The following is a 12,679-nucleotide window of genomic DNA, read 5'->3' on the forward strand; positions in this document are numbered from 1 at the left end:
CATCTATAAGGCATCATTAAGAGTGTGATTATATCTAAAAGCCCTCCCCTTGAACGGAGAAACCGCCCTTGGCTTCTAATCGTACATTTGTAAGTGATCGAGTCGGATTCATTCAAAGCGAAGTCTCCAGGGTTCAAAGCACCTTTGCAGGATTTTCCGGAAATAAAAGTTAATAGAAAGAAAGAAAGAGAGGAGGGAATCAAAAAGAAAGATAGAGCTGATGAAAGAAAGAAACTGAGAAAGGATGGTACATTAAAGAGAAAATAAGATTCACAGATCATCACGACTTCTGGTACAGTATTCCGTGTATCTACCCCGTAGAGATGATAATGCTTCTGATCTAATCTACTATCATCTACATTTCCTGTTCAAAGCTCAATTTTCGCCAAGTGATTAATAAAGCAAATAGGAGAACGTTGTATTAGGAAAAGTAGAAGCACGGAAATGGAACGAGGAAGCAAGAGTTCCCTTTAAATGATAGTTTCTAATGGAAAAGACAAGATTTATTTTTACTGAACCGCGTCAAGAACAAATCTAAAAAAACCCATTTATACAGCCTTCAGTATAAGAAGAAAAAAAAACTTTGAAAAAGCGTAATTACAATTTCGTATTTTATCAAAACATTGTAATTAGTCTTGACAGAATATGTGTCAAAACAACTGAAACCAGCTTTGTTTTGAAGGAAAATAAAGAAGTAAATGATAGAAATATTAAATATTAAAAACAGCAGAGGAAAAAGACTTTAAAAACATTAAAGAAAAGATTTTTTCTCTCTCTAAAGCTGGATAGAAATGTTTTCCGCCGAAAAGTTTAAGAATGCGGAAAATAATTCAACGCGCCGAAAACTCAAATTAACTTCAACCCAGCTTCAAACTGCTGTACTATATCACGTGACTCTCCTGTCACGCCATTCCAATCCTAATAACTCTTATTCACCATTCAAATCTCACCGTCCCATTCAAGTATACTCAAAGATCACAACATATTTACACAGTATGAGGATTAAGTGAGATGGAGAGATCGATAAATAAAGTTTAAGGTTCGATAAAGCAAGCCATTAGAAACTGCAGTGGTTGTTCAGTGTTGTTGAGCGTCGGCCCATTGGATCACGTGACCCAGATAGGTTCGCTGTGTTATTTCTTTGGAGTGACACGAGGCACTGCCAGTCAATGTCGACCGCGCGCGGCCAGTTCTTTTTAATAACGACCAATTGTGAGTCTTTCAAACTCCCATACAAACACATTAACACTGAAACAATTAACATTGCACTTGGTCTTGTTGGTGTGACGAATATTGTAAAATGTGGTGGAGAAACGACGAGGTAATCTGTATTTTTTGTTGTACTTTAGGAGCTGTAAAGGCCATATGGAGGCGGCTATCACCAATCGTGTTTCTTCTCATAGTGGTATGCTCTCTGCTCAGCCGAATATCGCCGTCACTTCACCCTTTACAGGCCTTCAGCAATCCCAGGACAAATTGCCACCGGCTTATGAAGAAGCTCATTTAGCTGTACAAAGTCTTGACTCGGAGAAAAATGCCATTTATAGACATCCCTTGTTCCCGTTACTAGCCATGTTGCTTGAGAAGTGCGAGATTGCAACTCAAACCAGTGAATGTCCGACTTCGGTTACCTTTGACAACGACATAAAGAATTATATTATACAGCACAACAGAGACGGGAAACCTTTCTTTACTGATGACCAAGAGCTGGACAATTTGGTAAGCCATTTTAGAGTATATATAGGCATATTCGTTGTTGTATTTCTCAGACTTGTGTCGAAGAAGAGGTGAAAAAGCATACAAGACCTGCTAGTCTGATGGTTGGGTATGATTTTTGTAACCTTGTTTGTTGTTTGCTGTTGTGGTTTCAAGAAAATCGTGGCTTAAAAGCCGCATCAATCAGTTCTGATTCTTAAATCCTTTCAGTCCTATCACTTTTGTTAAGTTTTTCTTAACGGTAAATAGCGCCAATTCGAGTTTTAATGAACGTATAGTGATAGAGAGTCTGGGATTCGTTGTCTTTTATGCCCTCACATTTGGCGTGAAAAAAAAGATCTCTAATCTTGATGACATTGTACATCAACTGCAATCAATATACTGCTATTATACGAGATGTAGAAACATCACGAGAATTTTAAATCGGATTCCAAAATTTATGTTTTTTTAACAAGTCATGACACGAATCCTTTTCATGTTGTTCTAAACTGTTGCTCAGCTTTTCCATCTACATTAGTCTCCGATTTTTAGAATAATATCATCTTTATGTAGTTTTGAATTTAGCCAACAATTTAGCACCACAATATTTAAAAAAATAGATTTATAACTCCACCAAAATGTTTCTTTTCAAATTATTCTTCATGATTTATAGAAATATATATTCAAGTTTCTGTTTAGAAAAATTAATATAAGGTAAAAATAACCCCAATATATGTAGCCACCATTATAAGATCTATAATTAAAAAATATACCATTATTATAATCAACAGGTGAATTGAGACCCTATAATTTCTCATAATGTAGGTTTTGTTTATCAATTCCATTTTGTTTTTGAAAAATATTTTGAATACTAACTTTTGGTTACCGAGTGTTTCAAAAAATTCAACCTCAAAGAAGCTATATTCTTAAAATAGAGTTAATTCTAAACATTATGAGTCTTTTTAAAGTGCTACTACGACGAAAATCGCTCAAACTTGGATTCAGCTGAAACTTCCTAAAAATACTCTTTTAAGGTCCAATATTCACTGTATGAAGTGTTTTCTCGATATTCAGGACGAAAGTATGATATTTTTACGATTATTTTTTGGAGTCTGTGACGTCATACACTCAACATCGAACATCGCTCCATACATTTCTTTGTAGTTTATGATCAAAATATCAGTAGTAAAGGGAGAAAGAAATACCCAAACACCCCAAAATATAAATCATAGTCACAAGTAATGTGAAATAAGCACATTAGCCACCCTTTGGGCTTCATAGGAATAAAATAAATTAAGGATTTATATACAAAGAAATATATGTAGCAATGTTTGATGTTGAGTGTATGACGTCACAGACTCCAAAAAATAATCGTAAAAATATCATACTTTCGTCCTGAATATCGAGAAAACACTTCATACAGTGAATATTGGACCTTAAAAGAGTATTTTTAGGAAGTTTCAGCTGAATCCAAGTTTGAGCGATTTTCGTCGTAGTAGCACTTTAAGGATCAATTCATTTTTTATCTTTCTTACAGCTGGTCACACAATCAGACCTATTTCTAATTACTAGCTTTTTGGGCAAGAAGGCAAAGATCTTTTTCTCCTAATGAGCAAAAATTAATTATTATTTTGAACAAAGCCATTAATATTTCATGCTGGCTCAAGCAATATTTTGGTGCTTGTAGCTTTTTATCTCCTAAGTATTTTAGTAGATATTCTAAGAGAAAATTTGACCTCTACAAACACTAGAATTCAAAATTTTGTATTTGTCTGTAAGCTGATAAGTTGGCGTCAGAGTTATCAGTTCAGCTTTCATATTAGATGTCGCTCATATCATTGTGACATCTATTTTGCATTCAGAAACACTGGACAAAAATAAATGGGTTGTGAAGGTAATGATGTTATTTATTTTCTGAATATATTTGATGGTATTTTGAAGTAACATATAAAACCTATCCATCAAGTTCGCTGATTAGGTAATGTGTTAATATTTGATAATCAAATTATATTTTTTCGCTTAGCAGGACATAAAACTAAGAATTGTTTTCTTTGTTTGAGCAGCTATTTTGTTTCTACTTTAAAGCTTCTATTGATGAAGGTCTGAGAAAAGCCATAAAATGTGGGAACGTTCTTTCAACTTCGAGTTTGAATCCATTCATTGTTCAAAAATTTGTACTTATTTAATAGCAATAGTATAACTTTAAATATTGTACCAAAAAACCCACTTAGAACCTACTAAACGTTATTGCTAGAATATTAGAATATTATAGCTCCAGTAATATTGTAGAAAACAATATGTCTATCCTGTTGGAATGAGAGTAGATTTAGAATAGAATTTATTTTATTAAAAAAAGTGTAACTATATATAGTCTGCATTGTATGTATAAAGAAGTTGGTCTTCTATCCAGGTGTTTATATATTGTTCTAAGAAAAGAAACCTTCGTCATTCTTAGTGGTGTTCATATTTCATCCAGATTGTAACTTCTTGATTCAAAACTGAAAACCGGATTCAGGAATAAAAGTGTAGGATTTAAAACCCCATACTATTTTTACTCTTTTTTCAATTTCAGGTCTTGCAATATATATGATGAAAAACTCTCCTATTTCAAGTGATTTGTAGAATCAATGGTTTTTGTGTTGTTCTTATTTTGAGAAAATAAATCTCTAACATATTACTATCTGAAGCTAACATAATTGATCATTATAGATGTTTTGTATCTACCACGTAATACTTTATTTTTAACCAAGCTTAAAGTTACTGTGTTCTGTGTTTTTTGAATTTACCTCGTGCTCCGCTATTATTATTTTTCAATACCCTGATAATGGAGAATTATCTCCTTAAGCTTGGTTAAGAATAAAGTATTACCTGTGGTTGATGCAAAACATCCACAATAATGAAACCTACGTAAGATAATATACTTTAAATTATAATTGATCATGAATTAAACGCAAGGGAAGAACTTGCCCCTTGCTTTTATGAATAGTGTTTAAAGAAGTCTATTATTCTATTATACAATAATTAGTTTTTGAAATGAGAATTTAAAAGAAAAGTCTGAAGTAGTGTAAGTTAGGATATCTATTTATAAAATATCACAATATGTATGCTAAATAAAATAAAAAATATCCTTTTGTTTGATGAAGGAAACATATGCCAATATAACTTATACCTTTCTTTTGTCATCCTATGTAACTCAAGAGCAGAACAGATTTTGAACTAATAATTCATGCAAAAATATCTTTAGACGTCTAGAAATTATTTATTTACAAATCTTTTTTCTGCTAGATGTAAAAGTTAAAAAATCTTTTGTCAAGGATATTTACAGTGCTTGATTTGTTTAAAAAGTGACTGATATCCTTCCTTTGGTTTATGATAACCTGATAATAATTATAATGATATACCAAAACATTTTCCTCTATTTTGTTTTTAGTATGCTTTTTATTTTGTCCAATCATTAGTAATCAGGTCTTTATCTAGTGTGAGACAACATATTACTGTTAAAGGAATTGAAAGAATAACTTATATGCTTTCTCCAGATGACATATGCTTTATTTATATCTTTATGAGCCTATAGTCTGTAAACAGCTTTCTCCATTGGTTTTATGCTTGTTTTCACGTTTTCTTACCATTTAGACAAATTTAGTAAACCATAACATGTTCGCCATGAAGATTTGTTCATCCATAGTCATAATAAGGTTATTCTTGTGCTATGCTCCAATGAACAAATATAAACAATATTGTTTTTTCTTCAATACCTCAAAACATAACTTTAATAACATTTCTGAGCTTTTGTTTATGAGAAAATTAAAAAATGAGTAGCCAAAGGATTATCCAGCAGAGAATTTTATGAAGTAGCTAATAATGAGTGATTGTACTGGTACCTTAATTATTAGACTCTGTCTTTGAAGTTTTGTTGATGTGGTTGCATTTTATTTTTCTTGGTTTTATGATGATAGGACACATCAAGATGGTCTTTACCACCTCCATCATTATCATCTTTAACATCATTATTCTTAACTTCATCATTGTTATGACTGCAATTTCTGTGACTTGATATTTTCTTGTCACTGTGGTCTCTAACTTACTTTTTATGATAACTTACAAATTTCTCGCATGCTGATTGGTTATTTTTTATCATCAATAAGAGGACAGACAAATAAAGCTGACATCAACGAGCATGTGCTCTTTCTGTTGGTAGTTTTGATCGCTAAAAATGAGAAGTTTTTATCGTTTTTGTTATTGTAAAAAACAAATAGACATCAGTTTTTTATGTGTCTGTCCTCTTATTGACGATAAATTTCGTCATCACATTCTCAAAGTAGTATGCAGATCCACATGTATAATGATATTAATTCTTGGGTCTGAAATTACATACTTTTCGTAAAATCTGCCATATTGTTTGTCTATATAAGGCCAAACAAAACAAATAAGTGTGTTTCCTGTTACGCAACCGATTCTAATTTTCTTGAAGACTTTTGCTGACCCTAATATTTTTTTCATTCCCAAATGTACCACAGGGTTCCCAGTAAGCTCATTTCCACTGTTGTATCAGTAAAAAAAATCCAACCTACTATCTAATCATGTGATTTTTTTTTGGAAATTCTACCAATGATATTTTTTGTCAGTAGTGTCTATTGTTCCACTGACAAATGAAGCGCTTCGATAATATAATATAAATTGCTAAAATGAAAAAATTATAACATCTACAGACATCACACAAGATGACCAAGATGTGAGCCTCCTACAAAAATCAACATGAGAGTTGGGAGTTGTGTGCTTAGAACATTAAATGTAGTGGTAGTTAGTGTGGAGTGTTATATACCTAAGCATTAGCGTTTGGCGGGAGAGACTTTGCAACCACTCAAATATCACTATGTAAAATAAAGATTTATTATTTATCTATTTTATCAGATCGTAAAGGCTATCCAAGTGTTTCGTATTCATCTGTTGGAACTTGAAAAAGTGAATGAATTATGTAAGGATTTTTGCCAGAGATATATTGCCTGTCTAAAGGGGAAAATGCAGAGTGACAACCTACTTCGAAGCCCCTTGTCAAGCTCGTATCCCACACAGATTCCTAGTGGTATTTCCCAGGCATTCCAGCAACTTCCAACAACGTCTCCACCTCAACACATATTTCTACAACAGCCGCAGCAGCAGCAGCAACAGCCACAGACGCCACAACTAACAGACCAACAAGTTACTTTCTTCACAACTTCTGGTACCCCCTGTTCTGTAGCCATAGCAACACCACCAAGTGGTAGCGTTATAAGCCAACCTGTTCAACAAGTTGCCAGCACAGCATACATCCAGCAACAACCAACTCAGCCCATTGCCGTCTCCTCTACTCCTACCCCACCATCACCTGTCTCTCAAACTGGACAAACATTTGTGTTAACGCAGTTGCCTTCGACAGAAACTCCATACAGCATGTGCTCCACAGCAACAACACCTGTAACTACCTCACCTACCACTCCGACAAGCTCCATCAGTGCTGGATCCCCATTAGAGATCACTGTGCCGACTCCGATTCCACTCCCAAGTCTTGATCTTGACTCTCCTACTGAAACAACTGAGAGAAAAAAGACAAAAAGAGGAGTTCTACCCAAACAGGCAACAAATATCATGAAACAATGGCTCTTCTCACATTTAATGGTAAGTTATTTTATGATCTAGTCCTTGAAATTTCCTTCAAATTTGGTCATTACCCTGAAACAATGGCCATACATGATGACTAGCTATGTTGCACTAGTCAACATGTGACCAGTCAATGTACTTGCCGTAGGGACTGTTTATTTTTTACTGGGGAGGGGAGGAGGTAGGATTTGAAGAGGTCATTAAAAAATAAGGTTTCAAGAGGGGGGGGGGGGGGGGGGGCAGTCACAGAATCAGATTAGCACTGCACTTTTATGATAAACAAAGATGGAAAACAAGGAAGGGTCCAATTCATAAAAAATATATAATATATGTATATTTATATATTCATGTATGAGTTACTAAGTCAATCCCACTGTCCCTCTAACCCCTGATAAAAAGGGAACAGTTCCATAATGATATCTGGCCAGATGCTGTCCATTGACGGCTATTAGTTTTAGCCCTGGAACATACAATAAAGTAAAGGTTCATAAGTAGTGTAAATCTATCAAGTTATGGATGCATGCGGGAGGTTGCTGAGCATGAAAGAAGCATAATGAGTCACACAAGGCGATAGCCAAGTGCTACTCTAGCTAGTGTTTAAAGAACCTCCCAAATGCAAGTGCATCCATAACTCGATAGTTGCATGTTACTTATGAACCATTTCTTTTATGACATAGCAAAAGCAGAAAAAGTCTTCGTTAATCGAGAAAAATTCAAAATTTTTTTCTAATGAAGTATGCGTTACATAGCGCGTGCTACTCAATTGAGGACAGCATGCACCATCGGATTTTGGATGCATGCTTTCGCACGCTAATTAACCAATCAGAGCGCACTTTATACTGTGGCTATGTTATAAAAAACGATTTCATATCACCATTAAAAAATTACTCTTGACTTAGGAGACTGAGCAATCACTTCATGCATGTTTGACGTAAAATAATTGGTTACATTTTTTGTTGCCCTTAATATTTATCTTGGTCTCTATAGCATCCTTACCCTACAGAAGATGAAAAAAGAAGCATTTCATTACAGACCAACTTGACTATTCTTCAAGTCAATAACTGGTGAGTGAAGACTGGAAATTCTAGAGTTTCCTGCTATTTCCATAAACATGTGAACTCAGTAGCTGTGAGCTGCACGCTGAAATTTGTTTTTGCTGCTGTCAATCAAAACTAATCAGTTGGTACGTTTCATATTTTTGACTTGCGGCAATGAAAAACCAAATTCCAATGGGCAAATTGCAACTACAGACTGTTGCATGTTTATGAAAATAGAGGTAACTTATATGATAACAATATTGTCCTTCAATAGCCCTATTTCTTGTCTAGTATATGTTGCTGTAATTCTGGTCTATGGACTCATTTGTACTGGTTAAGCCCCATTTAAGAAAGTGTAATCATGAATGGCATAGCAGTATGTAGCTCACTTACCTCTGGGGTCTTGGGTTTGATTCCTGGACTTGATCGGCACACATGAATAGAGTTTGTTAGGTCTCTCTATTGAATCAACCTCCCTCAACCAGAACATTATACATTCATTACACAAAAGACAAAAATGGTCTCCTGTGTATTTGGCTTAGCGTAATGAATGTTCTGGTTGAGTGCTAGCAACTATTAGTCACTAAATAGCTACTATCTGTTAGGATCAACTTTGTTTTTATTTCATGGTTTTTACTGCATGCACTCTAGTCTCATATTATAGAGTTGATGCTGTCAATTTCTTTTGAAGTAAGAATAAATCTTTTTTTTATAGTTGAGTGTGGTAGTGAGCAAAAAGTTGTGTATTGTTTTTATTGTTTTTAAATGGATGGTTATTAAAAGGTTTTTATGTCATCAAAATGAAAGGTTTATCAATGCAAGAAGGCGTATCTTACAACCTATGCTCGATGCGGGGAACCCAGATGCCCACAAGGCAAAGAAATCAAAAATCCAGAGTCGTCCTGCTCAAAGATTTTGGCCAGAATCTCTTGTTCAACAGTATAGGACTGTTCCAATTGCCCCCAATCACTTAGCAGGTCAAGTCATACCTAATGCAGTTGTACAGACTGTGCCAACAGGTAGCATACCAGTGCAGACGCTAGTTAACTCTGGTGGTATTATCCCTGGGGCTGTGCAATTACCTCCAAATTTCACCCTACAACAGGGAAATATTGTAATTGTAACCTTACCTCCAAGTGCAAGTACAATTTATACTGTTACCAACTCCACAAGCACCCAGTCGGCACAAACAACAAACACATCATCTACTGCCACAACCCATGTTGAAACTACCTCGACAGAAAACCTTGTTCCTATACTGAGTACTATACAACAAGAGAGTCCTGCCGTCCATGGTTCTCCATTGCCAACTATGGTACACAACGGAATTGTTTCAAGAGGAGAGTACCAAATCGTTGGTTCACCTCATGCAATAACCGCAGGATCAACGCCAACATCTGGGGATACCATTGTGCACACTTTATCTATGGAGAGTAGTGAGGTAGCCTCAAGAATGGGGAATTGATTGCCATAGTAATTTATGGTTTTAGTGAGAGTTTTTTAGACCTGTTAACTTAAAAAGTAATGTCCTTGGAAATTCTTTGCTTAGTTCCAAAAAATCTCCGTTTATTTAAAAGTAAAAGGGATTTTAAACTTCCAACTTCTGGATTTTCCCTATCCTACATGAAAATAATGGCAGGTCAATAATTGACAATGCCTGGCCAAAAAATGCACTTGTCTGGTCAAATGCCTCTTGGGCCAGTCAGTCCTTGACTGGTCACGTGTTGTCAGACTAGTCTGATGTAGCATGTCATAGTGTCTGGCCATTGAGCAAGTGTTTTATTTAGTCCTGCTCCAATCTTACATCTCTTCTTGGCATTTTGGGTGGAGCTGGGGGGAAGGAGTACATATAGTTATGTTATAGAACTATTCGGTATAACTGAATCACGTTCTCATTACCTCTTCTTAGGATTACTTTTAAACTTTTTTAACAAGTTTAATTTTTATTCTTTGTGCCTATATTGTGGCTGAATCCATATGATCTTAAAACTTTCCCCATGAAATGGCTACTTTATAAGAGGAAAAAAAAAAGATTTAACTTTTAATATTTGATCTGGTAGAAAAAAATCCATCCTGAAGATATTGGGTTGAGGTAGCTTTGAAGTAGGAACAGATTAGAAATGTTTTTGGAATTATATATAGGAAAGCTTTGATTAATCTTAAGTTATATACTGTAAAAGACATTTTGCTATTAATGTGTTGGTCTGAAATACGCTGATTTCCATACCCTTTTCTGCCACACCATGAAGAGAGAGACTGGGCTAACTATTTCCTAAGTTTTCTATATTTCATCCCTCCAAACCATTCCCTTGAGGGGTATGGTTATATTTTACACCTTAATATTCCCATAATTAATAACATTATTAGTTGGTGTTAAAAAAACATGAAGTAAAGTTTAAGTTTTTACAGTTTACAGGGCTGAAGATAACGACCAGTTATCAGACAATGTCCAGCCCAAGTAATTGGAACTTGTCTGGTCAAATGTTTGCCCTGGCTGTCGTTTTGACCAGTAACGTTGAGCCAAGCCACAAACGAGGTATGACCGAGCTCAAACTAATTTGGCCTGTGAACATGGCTGACAACTGACCCGTCGTTATTGTAAGCCCTGGTTTAGCAGTAATTTATAAGCGACTTTGATAGTACGTGAGATGGTATAATTGTAAAGGAGTCGCAATGTGTAGAGTATGTATTGAGGTGTATAAATCATTGGGGTTAATTAGTCATGATATTGACCCCTCTACCAGTCGATAACAGTAGTAGAGGTTGGCAATGTCTAGACTATCATGTGATATAAGAAGCTGTACATGTATGAGTAGATATATCAAATATATCTACATGTTGTATATAAATATATATATCAGGCATTATGCATGCTATTAATTGTTTTAAATTAAAAGTATATCACCAGACATTATTTTGAGATAGTAAATTTCATTTTATCGTTGTTTTTATAGATGAAAAATTTTTAATGATTCAAATAAATTAATCACTGTTTATGTTCATCAGAGTTTTTTGTTTTACGTTGATTTTTATTGATTTTTATTTCTTTATTAAATGAACTTGAAAATGAAATCGATGACGTATCTTAATCATAGCGCCTGCCAGATTTTTGGTCTGCGGGTGTCCCACCAAACCGCTGACCAAAAAGCTCTAACATTAAAGAAAAAGAAAGATAATAGATCATTGCGATGTCGAGTTCATCTCATTTGGGGTCAAAAAAGCAAAAACAAAAAAGCACGGCGTATGTGACGGCACGAGTTCAAACCTGCTAGTGCGAGAGTCCTCGATTTTTATAGTTTTCAAAAAGCTCTAACATTAAAAAAAAAGAAAGATAATAGATCATTGCGATGTCGAGTTCATCTCATTTGGGGTCAAAAAAACAAAAAAGCACGGCGTATGTGACGGCACGAGTTCAAACTTGCTAGTGCGAGAGCCCTCGATTTTTATAGTTTTCATAATGTCATCTTGTTTAACTTATCCGTACCTGTTCACGTACAGTGACATTGCAGGCTTGCTCTTGTCGCGCAGTATCTATTATTGTGTGTTTATTCTTCGTTCTTGATGTTTTTTTAGTTCTGAGTATTTTTTATTTTTGGTCACCTGAGAAATACGAAAAATAAACAATCCAGACTTAGACGAGAAAGACCAGTTTCGCTGACGCATAACCGGACTAGATGATAAAACAGAGCTATGATATCTCACCTAATGTTAAGGCTCAGATTAGGAATACACAAATGAAGAGAATAGGTGGAAATACCTGTCTGAGTCGAAAACCATCTCAAGTCCGGCCCATTTGTTTTCTGTCTAACTTGATTTTAATGCGTAGCGAAGGACTAGGGGTTTCGATGGATGTCTGTCAAAGTGTTCCGATGTCAGGAAAAAGTTTCTAAGGGTACGCAGTATGGAGTAACATGGAAACCTCTTGACGTACACCAAAATCTACTTTCTCGCGATGATAAACTGTATTATTTTCTGAAAACTACTTGAGAAATCCTGGATTGTACTGACTTAATTAATGAATTTAAGTTTTGCGATTTTTTTGCGCAATAAACCTATTGTCTTATCATAGCTATTTTTTCCGTGCAGTAGATCTTTTGTTCTTGTAATACGAGATTTAATTCAGGCGTTGCATGCGATCCTACCAGGAATGACGTCATCACAAGTCTCGCAAAGAATAGTTGTGCAATTCACACGTACCTTGGAATAATAATTCAACAACGAAGGTCTTTCATCAATAGCTTGTGTATGTAGAACAAATATTTTCTTAATTCCTCACTGGGCGAGAGAATAAGTTATGTGAATTTTATCAG

The 12,679-nt window shown here is 35.0% G+C and overlaps 1 protein-coding gene across 1 annotated transcript; it reads left to right on the forward strand.

The window, feature by feature from the left end:
* Positions 1-1,218: 1,218 nt before the first annotated feature.
* LOC148913545 (homeobox protein PKNOX2-like) lies at positions 1,219-11,371 on the forward strand. Its single transcript, XM_031713015.2, has 5 exons — positions 1,219-1,321; positions 1,404-1,719; positions 6,607-7,350; positions 8,320-8,396; positions 9,177-11,371. Exons 2-5 carry the CDS (start codon positions 1,408-1,410, stop codon positions 9,832-9,834), a joined length of 1,791 nt encoding a protein of 596 aa, XP_031568875.1. The 5' UTR covers positions 1,219-1,321; positions 1,404-1,407; the 3' UTR covers positions 9,835-11,371.
* The last annotated feature ends 1,308 nt before the right edge of the window (positions 11,372-12,679 follow it).

Source organism: Actinia tenebrosa, unplaced genomic scaffold (genome assembly GCF_029948245.1).
Source record: "Actinia tenebrosa isolate PJP-AT-01 unplaced genomic scaffold, QUT_ActTen_1.0 PGA_scaffold0__85_contigs__length_37466705, whole genome shotgun sequence".
Taxonomy (NCBI): Eukaryota; Metazoa; Cnidaria; class Anthozoa; order Actiniaria; family Actiniidae; genus Actinia; species Actinia tenebrosa.